Source organism: Pseudoliparis swirei, chromosome 20, assembly GCF_029220125.1.
Source record: "Pseudoliparis swirei isolate HS2019 ecotype Mariana Trench chromosome 20, NWPU_hadal_v1, whole genome shotgun sequence".
Classification (NCBI taxonomy): domain Eukaryota; kingdom Metazoa; phylum Chordata; class Actinopteri; order Perciformes; family Liparidae; genus Pseudoliparis; species Pseudoliparis swirei.
Window position 1 is genome coordinate 11,589,311 of NC_079407.1, and position 17,353 is coordinate 11,606,663.

At 41.7% G+C, this 17,353-nt stretch overlaps 1 protein-coding gene across 1 annotated transcript; it reads right to left on the minus strand.

Annotated features, from left to right (window-relative positions):
* Positions 1-4,307: 4,307 nt before the first annotated feature.
* On the minus strand, positions 4,308-16,785 carry sae1 (SUMO1 activating enzyme subunit 1). The gene is made up of 9 exons (XM_056442115.1): positions 16,471-16,785; positions 15,362-15,473; positions 14,732-14,905; positions 13,137-13,282; positions 12,101-12,194; positions 11,625-11,730; positions 8,635-8,779; positions 7,632-7,701; positions 4,308-4,563 (listed from the first exon to the last, which is right to left on the minus strand). The coding sequence occupies exons 1-9, from the start codon at positions 16,692-16,694 to the stop codon at positions 4,471-4,473; spliced, it is 1,164 nt and encodes a 387-aa protein (XP_056298090.1). The 5' UTR covers positions 16,695-16,785; the 3' UTR covers positions 4,308-4,470.
* Positions 16,786-17,353: the final 568 nt, after the last annotated feature.

Genomic DNA, 17,353 nt, shown 5'->3' on the forward strand with positions numbered 1-17,353 from the left:
AGCGGCACGGATTAGTAGACGTGAGGTCAAGACGCACACGTACACACACACACGCACACATAGTGTGTTTATAATGACGGTCAACATGACAAGCTGGTGCACGGCACGCATCAAAATCGTCCAGAGAGCATGTTGTGATGCTTTACTTCGGGCTTGAATAAGCCTGGTGCACAGCTCATGTTGTTGACTCACACCATGTAAGGGTCTGTTCTGTGTCTGTTCTGTGTCTCCTCTTTCTACTCTGTCTCCTCGGTGTCGACTGTGTCTTCTCTGTTTCCTTGATCGTTTCATCCCCTTCACCTGCCCTCGGCCTCTCCTGTCTCCTTGATCGTTTCATTCCCTGCACCTGCCCTCAGCCACTCTCGTCTCGTTACCGTCTCATGCCGTACACCTGTTTTCCCTCCTATATATTGTGCCACTCTTTCCCTTGTCTGTTGCTGGATTGTTGTCTTTTTTCCCCGTCGTCCTGTGTATATGTTCCCATCGTGGATCCTGCCTGTTTTCGACCCTGCCTGCCCCTTTTGGACCTTGTTGGTTTTTGTGTGGAAACATTTGCCTCATTAAAGAGCGCCTATTTGTTAATCTACACCAGTGGTCCCCAAACTACGGCCCGTGGGCCGAATCCGGCCCGCCTCCCCATTTGGACCGGCCCCCTGAACAATACCAGAGACGCGTTCCGATTTATTATTTTTTTCACCTGGCCCGCTGCCGTTAAGATTGCAGTGAGACGCGGAGAAAATGCGGAGTGGTGCTCTTCGCCATAGTACATCTTTGATGGGACGTGTCGCGTCTCGGCCAATCAGCGTTCAGATGTCCACAGCGTTTGGTAAGTTAGGTTAGCTTGAATGTTAGTCCGCTACATCTGCTGCTGTCACGCTGCACGGCGTATCGATATTAACGAAGTACCCGTACGTTAAAAACGATGTGATTTAGCATATTTTTAGTATCGATACTTCATTAAAAGAGCGATCAGAGCGCACGCGCTGCTTCGCTCCGTTAAATGCTGTCTGCACGCGCAGCACTCACAGCGAGTGGCGCGCATCGCTCAGCCGTGATGCGCGCACACAGGTGAGCACATTCTCACTAGCACCCCCCCCCCCGACTGGCCCTCCAGCAGACAAGGCAAACGTTATGTGGCCCTCTTAGGAAAAAGTTTGGGGACCCCTGATCTACACTGACTCCTCGATTCCTGCGCATGAGCTCCTGTCGCCACCTAGTTTTAATCAACGGAAAACAGGAGGAATGTTTTTATTCGTATCATTTACTGTTTGTTTTTATTTGCAAATATACAGACAGTAAACACAAAACGTACATAGGAAATAAAAAACGACATTTGAAATGTCTGTGATTTCAAACCATTTTACTGACTAAGCATTTACAAGAGCTCAATGTCCAGTCAGTCTTTCCTGAGAAAAATACCCTGACATTGTTCTATATTATGCTATTTTAATTAGATTCATCATATCATTGGATTGTTATTACTGTTGCATTATAGGAAAAGTAACTATTTTGACTGTTCTTCATAATTTTAGTCGTTTTCAAGCAAAAGTATCAAACATTTGCTGCTCCGAGCTTCTCAGATGTGCTGTGAAAAATGGTTTGTACTTTTTTTTTACAATTTCAATGAACTTTGAAATAATTGGCTAATAAATTAAGACTGAAAATAACTTGTCAGTTGCAGCATCGCTTTCTTCACACTACAAAGCGAGGACTCGTCTGTGTGTTCTTCGCATATCTCGAGAAACACTCATCGGATCTACTTACACTCGGTGGGTGTTTTTTTTCTCCTGCGGTCCCCATGGTGCAATTTGAACACAAGACATGTTCAATATTAACGAACTGTAGCAGCGGGGGCGGAGCTTCAAGGCTCTGCAGATTTGAGCTTGTCACCCACAGTGGGGCATTTCAGGCCACGACTCGCTCATTGAAAGCAGTTCACTTTTAGCTTTTTGGAAGCTGAACACACTAAACTTCCCAGCAACGCTTCAGGGGCCAGGAGGCAATTGAGGGGTTTGTGTAGAGACATCGCTGTGAGCAGCAATGTGTAATAAACAAACGCAGGAATTCAACAGTTTCTAAGGATTAGCAAATATTTTAATAACACACCCTTCACTTCTATCTTGGTGAGGATACTCGTTGATATGAAGCATGCTCTCGCACCTTATCCTAACCTATCACGACTAAATGCTCAAACTGAAACCTGACCCTAACCCCGACCTAAAACAACTCTAACCTGAACCTTAAAGTGGAGGTCTGAACACTCAAACGGGCTTTTGAAGGTACGTCCCAAAGTGTGGGCCGACAAAAGCGTCCTCACTCTGAAGGTCTGAAATTCCTAATGGTCCTCACAAAAGAAGCTGTACAAGTAAAGACACACACACACACACACATAGTCTGTTGCTGAGACAACAGGCAGCATTGGGACCATATATCCTCACTCCTCTACAGAATGAGCCAATCACGCGACCCCTCAGAGTCAAATCAGGGATCTGATTGGTTGCAGCAACTTGGTCTTTGCTGCTAAGTGGAGAGAGTGACCACACAGCAGGAGCTGTGGGTTTTAACTGTGTGTGTGCGCGCGCGTGTGCGTATGTGTGTGTGTGTGTAGAGAGAACATGAAAGACAGAGCAGAGTCAGCATGAAGAGCGCATTGAATGTGTTAGCAGATAAGAGTTTAGGTTTAATTAAAGGGGCAAATGAGCTTAAAGGGACGTTCCGTAATTAATCTTGTGGCAGTGTGTGCTGCCAACAGCTCCTTTGGTTTTGTTCCTAAATCAGCCGTAAACACCAATCAACAGTAGACTTGTGTTGCTTAACCCTTGTGTTGCCTTAGGGTCATTTTGACCCGAATCAATATTACACCCTCCCCCCGCCTTAGGATTAATTTGACCCCATTCAATGTTTAATGTCGGTGTTCTTTCGGTAGTCAACAAACAAACATAAAGTGCCTCACACTTAAACTTGGAAAACAATATTAATTCTAATAATTTTCTGGAGGTTTTAATTACTGGCGTCAAATTGAACCCAAAGGGTAAAATATGTTAGTAAATATAAAGGTAACAGGAGGGTGAAACATTGAATCGGGTCAAAATGACCCAAAGGCGGGGGGAGGGTGTAATATTGATTCGGGTCAAAATGACCCTAAGGCAACACAAGGGTTAATATGTAGTCATGGGTATTATTCAATCATTTTTTAATACTCTCTGAACTTCCAATGAACCCAGTGTGTGAATGTACACAATCCTGTCTTTATTTAAATAAACTGTGACACATTCCTGCAGCCGAAAGCCTCCCGGGGGAATAAAAGTAGATATCAATTTAGTTTCAGCAGCAATGTATCAGGGGACCAGCAGGCCTGAGATTCACATTTGCATGTCGGTCATTTATATTCACAGTTGAATTTAGAGTTTAGAGTGATCACGTTTAGGCTTTTGTGTGGAGCAGCATGCGTGTTCGGCTGTCGTCGCCACAGAAAGGAAAAGTTTCTGGTTTTCTTTCACGAGCCTCGTGTTGGCAGAAAAATGTCAAACATGGACCCCGACGTCCGGAGGCAGGAAGTCCTCCTTTGTCTTCTGACAGCAACGAGTGTGTCTGTTGAAATGTCCCTTTGGAGGATTTGTGTCATGTCTGTTCTTGGCTTCACAAATTATCCTGAACTTTTCTCCGCCAGGCATGTCTCCTGCTCCACCTTCCTCATAAGGAAAACGCTGCTTCAGCTCACCATGAATAAATAGCATCTGAAGAGGCAACAACCATTAATACTTTATTATTGTTATTTTTTAATCAGGAAAACTATCTTGAATAAACCTATTTGACAATGCAAAAAAAATTATTTATTTGACATAAGATGACTTTGTAAAAAAACTAAAAAGCTAAAACAGCAGAATGACCCGGCAGCCGCCCGGCTGTTAAAAACAAAGGGCAGTCGACAATCGCAGAAGTTAAACTGCATAAAATAAAATACAAACACATCTCTGAAGTTCAGGTTCCCAAGGTGCGGGCGAAGGGATGGAAAATAGAATGAGTCGCACACATTTTCTTGCACTAATTTTCTTGATGCAAGCGTGTCACGTGACTTAAAAATGAGGAAAGAAAACAAATTAAAAGAATATCAATTACAATGATTTTACTTTCTGGTTCGAGTTCCAGATAAAAAAATAGCTGAAGAATTCCCCCAAAGATCGACGAACGCAACGTAACAATTCATGCTAAATTCTGGCAGATATACATCGCCAAATTCTAAAATGCTGGCATAAAACAACATGCCTGTTATTGTTGAATAAATCCAGAAACTTGAGGCAGAACCATTTCACTTAACAATGTTTTATTAGAAAATGTAAAAAACAAAGATCAAATACCCAAAACATTTAAACAACAGACTAACTTTATGAGTAGTGGAGCGAGAACTGGTATAAATAATCGGACTAACTAATGACAAGACATCAGCTGACGTGACGTGTGTAAAACGGTTCAGTTTGGTCCGAAGTAGTCGACCACGCCGTTGCCTTTGCGACCGTCGAAGAAGAAGAAGTTCCGGTGAGGAGGGTCTCGCTGGGAGAGAGCCTGAAGGGAGACACGGAGAGAGGACAGCCGGTCAGACGTCTGACAGACAAATACGCACGTCGGACTGGCGTTTCATCTTCGATCTTGTTCAAAGTCCTCTTTTTGGTTTTGTACGTGGAGAACCAAACACTGAGCAGAAAGAGACAAATATCCCTCTGAGCATCAGCTGAAGGACAACAGAATAAATCAAACACACTGATTTAAAACAGGGGCCGCTCCTCGTGTTTGTAACCAGCTGGGATGTGAGCAGCAGAGCTCTTCTGGCTTCACAGCAGCGACAGAAGGTGAGTCTCACGTTCGCTCTGTTGCAACATCAGCTGAACAAACTGCAGTTCAAACCTCTTCAGAGGAACCCCTGAGTCCACTGCAGAGGAACCCAAAGCACACATTCAGAGCCCAGTTTAGTCACGATGGAGCGTCACTGAGGACGCATTCTACATCCTGTCATGTGACACTGTGGGGACGTCAGATACGTTAAGTTAGGATCATTTAAGTCTTTAAAACTTAAGTATGTCAGATGTAAATAAAACAATTAATGAAAATAGCCGATGACAAACTGACTGCACGGTAGTGTGCACAGTAATGAAGTAATCACTCTGACACCCACAAAGTATTTTTGGCAGGTAACATTGTGAACTAAGTGCACCAACCAGAGCATGCAGTCACGTGCACACACACGTGCACACACACTTTATAAAGTTCTGGCGGCGAGGCGAGCTCAGTGAAATCAGTCGGCCAGTTGCAGCGGGTTTCATCATCATCCTGGAGACGGCAGGTTGGCCTTGTGCCAATATAATGCACCCAGTCTCCACCCAGTCTCCACCCAGTCACCACACACACCCACAAACACACACACACCTGAACTCCTGTTACCTCAGCACATCGTGTCAGCGCAGCTCAGAAAAAGATGGTTTCTAATTAGCTCAGAGGAATCTTACTTATTCAGATCATGCACTGAAGAAACAGCCAACTTTATCGCTCTGTGCTTTTATATACAGGACTGTCTCAGAAAATTAGAATATTGTGATGAAGTTCTTTATTTTCTGTAATGCAATTTAAAAAAACAAAAATGTCATGCATTCTGGATTCATTACAAATCAACTGAAATATTGCAAGTCTTTTATTCTGATTTATTGCTGATTATGGCTTACAGCTTAAGAAAACTCAAATATCCTATCTCTAAATATTAGAATATCATGAAAAAGTATACTAGTAGGGTATTAAACAAATCACTTGAATTGTCTAATTAACTCAAACACCTGCAAGGGTTTCCTGAGCCTTGACAAACACTCAGCTGTTATAAATCTTTTTTTTTACTTGGTCTGAGGAAATATTAAAATTTTATGAGATAGGATTTTAGAGTTTTCTTAAGCTGTAAGCCATAATCAGCAATATTAAAAGAATAAAAGGCTTGCAATATTTCAGTTGATTTGTAATGAATCCAGAATGCATGACATTTTTGTTTTTTAAATTGCATTACAGAAAATAAAGAACTTTATCACAATATTCTAATTTTCTGAGACAGTCCTGTAGTGTGTATATATATATATAAATATATATACACACACTGTATATATAGACACACGCACACAATTGCATTAAATAATGATTATGTTTTCATCTGCCAACCTTAAAGACCCTCAGATACCACACAGTCTGTCTATGAATCCCATTTGAAGTTAGACAAATCTTTTAAATAAATTACATCTCAAGTCATTTACAGCTGAAATTCAACAAAAACAAAGTCGCCGCATTAAAACGTGAGCATTTAGAGGATGCGTGTCTTGACCTCATGGTGAAAACCACCCAGCAAGGCAGGACCGGTCCGTCCGGAGCATCAGAAAACTTTATATGAAGCAACATCTCTGCCGCGAGCTCTCAGTCCGACATCTCCAGAGTCCGTAGCGCTTTTAAAGTACGACTTTCCCTCAACTAAAAACTTCCGATGCCTTCATCTTCACAACATCCAAATTCAAACTATAAATGGAATCGTGAGAAGGGGCAGCAAACAATGATTATTGTCACTTTGTTCACTTTACCAGCAGTGCATATTACTTTGATTGTATGTTCTGATCATGGTTATGTAATGCTCAGCTGACGGCAGCAGCTATGACGACACGATTTTTTCATTACATACACTACCGTTCAAAAGTTTGGGGTCATCCAGACAATTTCGTGTCTTCCATGAAAACTCACTTTTATTTATCAAATGAATTGAAAATTGAATAGAAAGTATAGTCAAGACATTGACAAGGTTAGAAATAATGATTAATATTTGAAGTATTAATTTTGTTCTACAAACTTCAAGCTCAAAGGAAGGCCAGTGGTATAGCTTATATCACCAGCATAACTGTTTTCAGCTGTGCTAACATAATTAAACAAGGGTTTCCTAATCATCCATTAGTCTTCTAAGGCGATTAGCAAACACAATGTACCATTAGAACACTGGAGTGATCGTTGATGGAAATGGGCCTCTATACACCTATGGAGATATTTCATTAGAAACCAGACACTTCCACCTAGAATAGTCATTTACCACATTAACAATGTATAGTGTATTTTTGATTAATGTTATCTTTATTGAAAAAACAGTGCTTTTCTTTGAAAAATAAAGACATTTCTAAGTGACCCCAAACTTTTGAACGGTAGTGAACGATTTTTGGGGAGTGATCCCGAATGAAAAGTATGAAAATTAAACGCCTAAATTCAGTATATTTCAGTTCATGCAGATTCATAACCGTGAACAGTTTTTCCCAAACTTTCACAACTTTGTACAAACCCACTTGTTTGAAAACAAACATTGTCCAATATCTTTATAAAATATCAATGAGTAGTTTGTGTTGTTCGGCTCGAGGACTTTAGAAATCAATTCCCCGTCATGAGGGGCTTCTGCCAGGAGCGCCCCACGGAGTTTGGCCGTGGTCACAGAGGCGATCCTTCTTCTCTAGAGCCGACCAGCTGAGCGGCCACCTGTCAGCTGACTGACCCGCAGAATGGTGGAGGGAATCTTGTAAGACGGCATTGATGACATTTAACCTCTGCGGCTCGTCCCCCGTTAACATGCCTACCTTGACAACTTCCTGTCCCAGAACTCCTCCCACGACTGCGCACACCGGCGACATCTCAGAGAAGCAGTAGCTGAGGACAAACATGCACAACTGTGATAGAAATAAACAAGTAGAAGGCGTGACGCTGAGGACAAATGGAAAAAGTTCAATGTATTTTTGTTTTTTAAATCTTCTGTAGCCCCGCTAGTGAGCCAGCCGATGTATGTGTTTTGCTGCTAATACTAACGCGACAAATTCAAAAACAAATGGCTGTTCTCTGACAGTTAGAACTCATTTGTTTGAGTTAACCAGCGAGCAGTAACGCCCTTCTCCAGATGTAGACTAACTGTGGAAGTGTGTCAAAACTTTAATTCTATCTGCCGACCACCAGGGGGCGACTCCTCGGGTTGCAAAAATAAGTCTGATTGTATAGAAGTCTTTCGAAAATAACTATTTCTCTCTTGATCTATTCCCTCAGTAAACATTGTAAACATGAGTTTATGGTCTCAATCTCTAGTTTGAAGTCTTCTTCAAAACAGCAAGATGTTCATTTAGTAAATTATGATCCATTTAGAGTCAAATAGACCAAAAAGCAGAGGATGTTTTATGGCAGGGTTAGTGTGATTGACAGGTCATTGCCACTGCAATACAATGAAATATATATTTTAATAGAAATCTGAAACCCGAATTTGTAAAAGTGGAATGTGGGCCTGCAAACATAAGTAATGAGTACACAGCTATTACAGTTTATTGTTGACTTATGGGCCATTTTGGTAAACTTATAAAAAAAAGAAAATGGACTAAACCTCATTAAAAAGTGTATTTAAAAAAAAAACACCTTTATCTCAATGGTATTTCTCTGGATATATTTCCTTTTATTTATATACTGTATATTTTGAAACTTCCAACAGGACACATGGGTGCTGTGCGTGGCTTAGTGTTGCTGGATCCGGCCTTCTACCTCCAATTATCCAGTCACCGTCTCAAACTAAAGACACAAGACGGGCGAGAGCGCGCTGTGTACCTGATGAATTCATCATTCAGGAGGTCGGCGCTCACTTCCAAGGCCTCCAGGACGTCGTCTCGGATCTGCCTCAGGAGCTGACTGTCCTCCGGGTAGGACTGCGGGTCGGGGTCACGACCTTTGTCGGTGCGAAACTTCAACAGAACTGCGGAGAGACGGAAAGGAACATGAACAGAACAGCGACAGTAAAGATGCTGGAAACTCTTTTTGTAAAGCACGAACCCCGAATTTAATATATTGCATGTATTGCCATTCATAATTTGATCACGCCTTTCAAGAGACTTCCACGGTGAATTATTATCTCACGGAACGACAACGTCTCATCTCCGAAACACGATAAGATCAGTGTGCGGTTGTGAACCACGTCTTCCGATTAGGGCCCCTCGTTCCGCCGCGACAAATCAAAAAGAGTTCCAACACACAGACAGCAAAGACGCACACACACCTACACATGTTTCGGGAGGAACATATTAGAGTCAGGAGGGGGGAAAAAACTCTTTCCTGTCACAGAGTCGGTTGCAGGACTGATTGAGAAATGACAAATCAGAAGCATGCACTCTGTTTTGGTCATGAGTAATATTTCAAATAACCGACGCCAGCGCCAACTGTGCCCACGCTTTAACATTTCACCTCCATATTTCCTGTTCGTCCAATAACTTAAACCGCACGAGGAAGTTGAGTCCTCCCACGACCATTTCCACTAGCGACACACACACACACACACACACACACACACACACACACACACACACACACACACACACACACACACACACACACACACACACACACACACACACACACACACACACACACACACACACAACTGCCTTGATGGGCCCACACCTGTCACACACAATGTGCCCATGGACGGAACACCGATATTATCTCTAAAACCTAAACTTGCAGGCGTAATACGCAATAGTCTTCAGATTAAAGACGAATATGATGTATTTTTATTCACGCACAATGTGTACAGAGTGTTCATGAAGGATATCTATGTTTCTTTGTCAAAGACAGACATGTTGTTGGGTCAGACTTGTATTATTCTGTATTTGTATATACAGGAAATATCCTCCGTTTCTGCTTTGTCATCGTTTCACTTGCACAATAATACAAATTTAAAAATGGAAGAATTTTTTTTTATCATAAAGGAGATATAAATGATAAAAAGAAAACACACACAGACACAGAGCCTCGGTTCAGATCACGCGACTGTTCCTAGTCAGACAGGAAGCAGTTGTCATAAAGGAAGAGCCACTTCTTCATCGCCGGTCGCCCAAAACAAGAAAACGCTAGCCCCAAATATTGAAACTTTGGAGGAATAACAAGACGACCTCCTGTGTCACGTTCACCAAATAAAACAACAAGTGTTTCCACTCAGAGATCAGACTGGAGGGGCGGGGCTACAGTTTCACTGCTTCTTTTTCAGAGTGGGCAGTTGCTGTATGAGACAGAAGTTCACGACGGCCGCCACACAAGTCTTTAGATCCTTTAACCATGTATGCCACCCGATGACATACTCCACTACAAGTCATTTCAAACTTTAAAAGTATATAAGTACCATTAGCAAATAGTACTTTAAGAACTAAAAAGGAAAGAATACTCAATGTGCAGTTAAATGCAGTTCATCACAAACATTCAACATCAACAACATCTGGATTTACATGACAAGAGTCTCCACATCCACGTTTCATGTTTCATATTGATAAATTGTCACGTGCATGCGTGTTGTGACGGTGCATGACGGAAGTGCCAGAGACACAATCAAATGAGTACGAGGCTGATATTTTATTTTCCATGACTGAAGCTTGTGTAATAAAACACAATGCTAATTTATTATAATATGAGCCCTCCGCCAGAGTCTTGAGCTGAAGAACAAAGTTTTCTAAAAGTGTACATTAAAAACACAACATGAAATTCTTGGACAGAGGTTATGACTTTCTAAATATTCCCATCATACCCATTTCTAAAACACTGTAAGCACTGATGCTAAAGTTTGTGCCATTAGCGCCGCTAGCTACGAGCAGCCGGCTCTCATATGACGCACTTTCAAAATAGGACACGAACAACTTTAGTGTGTGTGTGACCTGTGAATCCTGTCATGCGTTAACAGATTTTCTCATAATTTACGCAGACTTTCCATCAAGTATGCCTTCAATGCCCATGTTTCTGGTTACTTCCTGCTCGCGTGCGTGTCGTCATGTGCAGTCGTCGGGTGGTTCTCTGTTCGACACTCAGTGCACATGACTGTGATGGAAACTATGTGTGCAGCGAGTTGGGCTGCTGCAGGGCCAGGTGACAAGAAGGACAATAACAACCCTGACAGAGAAGGTCATCAGACACCGTAAATAACCTGAAAAACAGGAAGGAACAGCTCAGATTTACTTAAAAACGGTCAACGAGTTCCTTCAGGTTTGATGGTTTCGAAACCTTTTCAACCACAACAACGTTCTTTTGGGGCTCGACATTTTAACCGTTGGCCCTTCTCTCCAGATCGACATTTAACACGCTTCATGGACATGACTTTAGTACCAGTGAGTTTGCATGCTCACAGTAGGCGCTTCATTCTCACTGCGCGCTTTCAGTTTCAAATTTCCATTCTTTTTTGAGACTTTCCTGATTATTTGTTTATGTCTGTTGGATATTCTCCTACGCCTCGTCCTGCCTCCTCCGCAGAAATGTCCAAAGACCTTTTGTGGGCTGCTTGATATCACTTTTAAATTAGGGAACTAAAATGCACCATTTTGCAAACAAATATGAACAATAAATATAATTAAATATTATAATAAATAGCAATTGCTTAAAATGCAAATAAACATAAACACCCATCAGCAGTTTCCAGAGCTCAAAGTATCTTCAACATCGAGACATCTATTATTGTTTGACAAACTAAAATAAAAAACTACAGTTTTGAATTTGAAGTGGCACAAATGACAGAAAAAGTTCCCTTGAAACTTTGACTTTGTGTGAAATTAGGCTTAAAGTACCGTGAAGCATGAAGTAGTCCACTGGCGTCTTCTTCATCCCGGCTTTGGCCTTCTCGGTTGTCCAGTCGACCTCCAGAGCTTCTTTCAGAGGGCAGAAACTGGCCGTCTGATTGGTTGGAGAATATTTTTTGAAAGTAAGATCAATAGAAAGTGAACCAGAGGTGTATGAATGAATTATTTTCTCATCTTAGGACAAGTGAAAATAACTGAAGGACTGAAGACAAAATAAGGATAAAGATAGGGCAAGGAAATAAGACAATCACACCTCACAAATGATAATTTGGTCAATGTGTTCCAATCACCACATTTCTTTATTATCTATTTAAAAAGGGAGACATTTTATCAACCGCTCAAACTGTTATAGATTAATCTTCACATAGGGGACAGTTCTTTGTATTAGTTTGGCTGGTAGAATAAACAAACAAACAAGCAAACACATTTGTATGTTTAATGTTCATAAAGATGCTCTCATTGACCTTTTTCACCATGACGGTTTCGTTGGGATCGACTTTGGCCTTCTTCGCCTCTGGGCCGACGCTTCCAGTTGGTTTCACCAGTTTGGGTTTCTCCCTAGAGAGAGAGAGAGAGAGAGAGAGAGAGAAACAAACAAACAAACAAAGACAGAAAGACAGACAGACATTACAGAAGATACGATGCACATAAAAGGTTCCCAGACACACAAACAATAGTGCAATAGATATTCCAGCTGCAGCATAATATCGTTTGACCCGAGGAGAAATCCTCTAATCTTCCTGCCAACACAAATAATTACAGTTCCAACTGTCAAAATAATGCTGCGAAGCCAGCTAGTGGCTCCAAAATTAAATTAATACCATCAGCAAATATTGAAATGATGTAATTTAAAGTAAATATTAAAGTGATGTAATGTTGTGAGCTGTTGGACAAGATGCTTTCTGGGCTTTGTAGTTGTTGCAAGAGAGGTAATACACTGGAGTTTAAATGTTTCAAATCTCAGTTTCAGTAGAGTGGCACAATCTACTGACCGTTACAATGACCATTAATATGCATCGTCAAAATATAATCAAGTTGGGTTTACTGTCTACTTAACGTGGTTGGAACGCCAGTACGGTAATAGCTTTCTACTTCATTTTCTAATCCGTTCAGTGTGGTATTTAATTTGTGTGAAAATGTAGAAAGTCCTCCATATAGGCCTATCTGTAAATACGATGGTGTATTCTCTTGTGACTGTGGCCTGCAGACTGTTACAGAGGTCCAGACCACATCCTGTCATTTCAGGAACAAAGAGTTAAGTTACAGAGGAGCGGTGAATATTTTCTCTTATTGTGTCTTTTGACATTATGCTTCTATGGAAAAGGAATTCAATACCATGTTGTGCCATCGAAGAAAACGATGCTTCGCAAAAAAAAACATTTGGAAATAAAACATACTTCGGTCAGTATCGCAAAAAATAACCTCTACTGCAGCGCTCAGGGGGCAAGGCACTTATCCCGCTCCCTCACTTCAAATTGTTGTCGTTCGTCCAGCACTTACTCAACGAAGTTGTGCTCTTTTCCGAGGTTGCAGAACATGTAGCCATAGTAACCATAGACGTCCCCACAGAAGACTTTGATGTTGTGCTTGGAACAGAGCTGGTCGACCCGCACCATCAGGTCTCTGGAGCAGCCTGTCAGACACACCTGAGGGAGGTAAATAAACATGAACAGTTGGAGTTCTGGTCAGAGAGCCTGCTGGTCAAATGGTTGATTGCAGTAGTTACCAGTAAGTGCTTCTAAGCAACAGCAGCTGACCCTTTCTATTAAACAACACGTATCAACTCTGTACTTAATGCAGAGTTGATTTTCTTCCTCATGAATAATATTAACGCAGTCGTTGTGCTACTTCAAGGATTGGAACCTGGAGGTTGTGGGGTCGAACACAGTTATAGAGAGCAATGACTTCCTCTGATGCTTTTCTCCGTCCTTCCAGACGGACACTTCTGTAACCAAAGCTGTATTTGCAGCTTCTGCAACTTTGCTTTGACATGTTGCGAATTGTGTCTTGCTTTGAATCGCTGAGGGACAGACACACTTTTATAATATATATAAAAAATTGGCAGCAAAAAAATCCAACCAAAGACCTTACACCCTGACCAGTTCTTGGAAACGACAGCTGATGGACAGCTACACACCGACCTCAGCAGCGTCCCTGAACACACCACCAAACGGGGAGAAAGACGGCCCAGTAGACCCCGGTGGGCTGCCGTCTGGCTGTAAACAACTGCCTGCTGGGCTAGGGCCACCTTATCCTGCCCGTCCAGAACGCCCCAAAACACCCTCAGCTCACTGATAAGAGCAGCGAGCCGACCAGGGCCGAGGACCAGTGTTCCCAGCATGTAGAGAAGGACGTCACCATCCAGAGAACATCTTTATATAGATATTTATGAAGGGCTGAACTTATATCTGACGAGTAAAAACTCAATGCTACTTTCATCTTTCTTTTACAAAATGGAACAACAGGCTGGTGGATGCACAACAACACCAGCTGCTGACAGCCAACTTTTTCCTTCCTATAAATTATTGCCGTACAAATATTTGACCCCACAAATTGCGTATGATTAGAGCATTAAAAAGCCACGGTAGCCAAATTTGATGAAATACTGGTTATGGTCTGACTTTTTGGGAAAGTATCACATGAGTGGAGAGATTTCATTTATAGACAACAAAAAAAGCTCACAACTGCACACCCTGCAGGACCATATAAGGCCAACACCGATGTCCTTGTTATATCATTTACAGGCGAATCATTTCACAAGCCGGCGGTAAGACAGACCTTTAAATCAAGACACACACACACAAGTGTGTCCATGACTGCTCCGCCTACAGAATAAAGCTCAGCACCGCTTTGCTTCATCGGACTCAGGCAGGTTTTTTGGTCCCGGAGCCCAGCGGAGCAGAATAAAGACAAGTGACATCTAGTGGTCAGACTGGTGTATGGGGCGTGTGCTCCAATTAATTTGAAGTTCTTTGAAGTCAAATCGTTCATCTTGTTTTTAAAATATCATCCACTTTCATGCATGGACAGAAACATATTCTCATGGAGCCGTCTGTCAGTCCGAGTGCCTTTCGTGAGCTCTTGTCGCCACTCACCGCATCGAATTGCAGGAAGAAGTCATCTGGCTTGTCTTCGACTCGGTCCTGGTCTGCGTGGACCTTCACCATCGGGTTGAGGTTCTGCCCGCGCTCCAGGGAGGCCTGGGCTCGATTCTGACCCCGAGCCGTCACTGGAACCAGGAACTGGGCTCGACACGACTCCTCCGACACCTGGGGGATGCATAGAAGGGTGAGGATTGTCCATTTTTACATTGTGCATTCTGGGGACGTTTTCCTCCATTGGAAAGTCTGCGTTTTCATTCTTCAGAAACATTTTTTTTTGTTTACGATTAACTAGGTTGAAATGCATGCTGTGGGTGACATTTTCTTCTCAAAATGTGATATGAAGCCAGAATTACACTGTTATTGCAATGTTACCACAACAAACAGTGATGCAAAACAGCTGGTTTGTTTCTTCACTGAAAGTAACAAGCATGACTTTGTCACGGGTTCCATCTAGTGGACATACAGTAAAGACATGTACTCATCCATTAGATGTTTGGGTGATAGGACTTAATCAAAGATTTCCAGATTCAAGCTGAAGCCCCAGTCCCCTCCGCAGACCTCTGATGAAGACGGTGAAAAAACACGTGTTCCATATGGTGTGCACCGTGTGAGCGTGGGTACCTTTTCATGATCCAGCAAAGTGAGTCCTTTAACTCCAGCCAGAATTAAGTTCTTGGCCACTTCAGCCCCGAGACCACCTAAACCTGCCAGGAGCACGCGGGACCCTCGTAATCTGCAATAAAATAAATAAAATAAAACATGAATAAATAAAACATGCCGAGCATATCGTGATTTTTTACTTTGTGCAATATGGGTTTGTGACAAAGCAGTTCAATTCAATGATCTCTATTTGAAATACATGTCTCAATAAAATAATGTAAACGTTGTCTAAATAAATGTGGATATACAAATTCATCAACAACATATTGGTAAACTAAGATGAACTACTTTATGTTTATGATGAAACAACCTTTGACTGATTTATAAGCGTTTATCGATCGTTTATTCTCCATAACCTATGGTTTCAGAGTCATGTGCACTTTCATTGTATAAATAAGTAGCCTGTAAGATAAAGCTTGCATTTGAATCCGAGAAATATTTTCCATAACAAATTATTTTCCATTTATAGCATCAATATCTCAATATCGCCAATACCGCCATCAAAAGCGACGAACCGATAAAGTTAAAGCATTCAGACGTTTGACATTTATATCCGTACAATTACCGGACAGCGATGGTTGTCAGTGGTGGAATGTCACAAAGTACAAATGATCAAGCACTTGGACTTAGTTTTTCACTATACTTCTATTCCATTACATATCAGAGGTCAATATTATACTTGTTAGTGTACTAGTTATCTGGCAGATTTAATTACATTACCATTTAAGATAAATAATAAATAAAAATAAAGACTACAAAAAGCTAATTAAATATGACTTTTCTTTCGGAATCGAAATAGCCAACAACTGATAAAACAAGTACAACTGACGAGAACTGGGTTTACAATAAAGCTGAGGGACACTTCTCTGCTTCGGCACTTTCAAGACTGTAGGTACATTTTCCTGGTTATATTAATATACTTTTACATATAAGTAACTTTTGCATTGCAAAATGTGTAGTTGTAGTGGACTATTTTGTTACAGTGCGGTATTACTACTTAGTAATGGAGAGCAACGTCTCAAACCTTCCGCGGCACCGATTAGCTCCGCGAGCTAAGTGAGCTAACTGACCTCTTTTGTGCATCTAGCCCCCACAGACGGATCTGACGGTCGTACTGGGCTGCCTCTTCCTCGCTGATGACCGGGTCCTCCTTCTCGATCGTGTCGATCATTTTGGATCTCTCTGCAGAAGGAGATCGCGGTGCAAAAATAGCCCCTTTTCCGTCCAGCTCCAGATGCGGTTGTTTCAAATGCCACGGCTGTCCCGCTGAACGGTCGCTGAACGATGACGTCATCCGACCGATACAATAGACGTGTTTTCGGACTTTTCTCACATTTGTATGTATTAATAAATGTAGTTTCTCGGTTTGTTTATCGTCGTAAATTCCGTTTCATTTTATATCAGACATTTCTCCATCGTTGTGTTAGTTTATATGTGTGTGTAATTTTCATTTAAATCATTTACATATCATTTGTGTATAAGTGTAAGTGGAATACAAATTAAAATATGCATCGGCTAGTCAGCAACGCAACTTTAACCGAGCAGCTATTTTGTCTATATTTGGTTTTACTTTTATCTCGCACTGCTCGTTCAACAAGCTGGCAGGACTGACGTGGGTTAATTTCCCCTCGGTGTTGTCTTCTACGAACATTTTCACAGCTATTTTAAAAAACCTCAGAAGACCTAATTTAAGCGTGTCCTAACCAGACAGCAGATCTTTATATTATACAGGGAACCTGAACATAGTCCTGTCATGGCCTGCCTTGGCCTCCAGGTTAAATCCTAGTGCTTACCGTTGTGTCAGGTGGCACTTAGTATTACACACTTGCTCAACCTGAAATTGTTGAACCTTTCTCCAAATTTCTCATACCCTGGCATGCTACAAAACCATCACTGTAACTATAACATTTCATAAGACAGGCAATATCTGATCTCCCACAGGGTCCCATAAAG

Bases quoted from the DNA above. Each gene is read 5' to 3' on its own strand.
- sae1 (XM_056442115.1), bottom strand. From the start codon at position 16,694: ATGACGTCATCGTTCAGCGACCGTTCAGCGGGACAGCCGTGGCATTTG. The intron at 11,731-12,100 runs GTCAATGAGAGC...CCAACCAATCAG, and splicing joins AAACCGTCATGGTGAAAAAG to ACGGCCAGTTTCTGCCCTCT. The intron at 4,564-7,631 runs GTAGGCATGTTA...GTCTCCCTTCAG, and splicing joins TGGGACAGGAAGTTGTCAAG to GCTCTCTCCCAGCGAGACCC.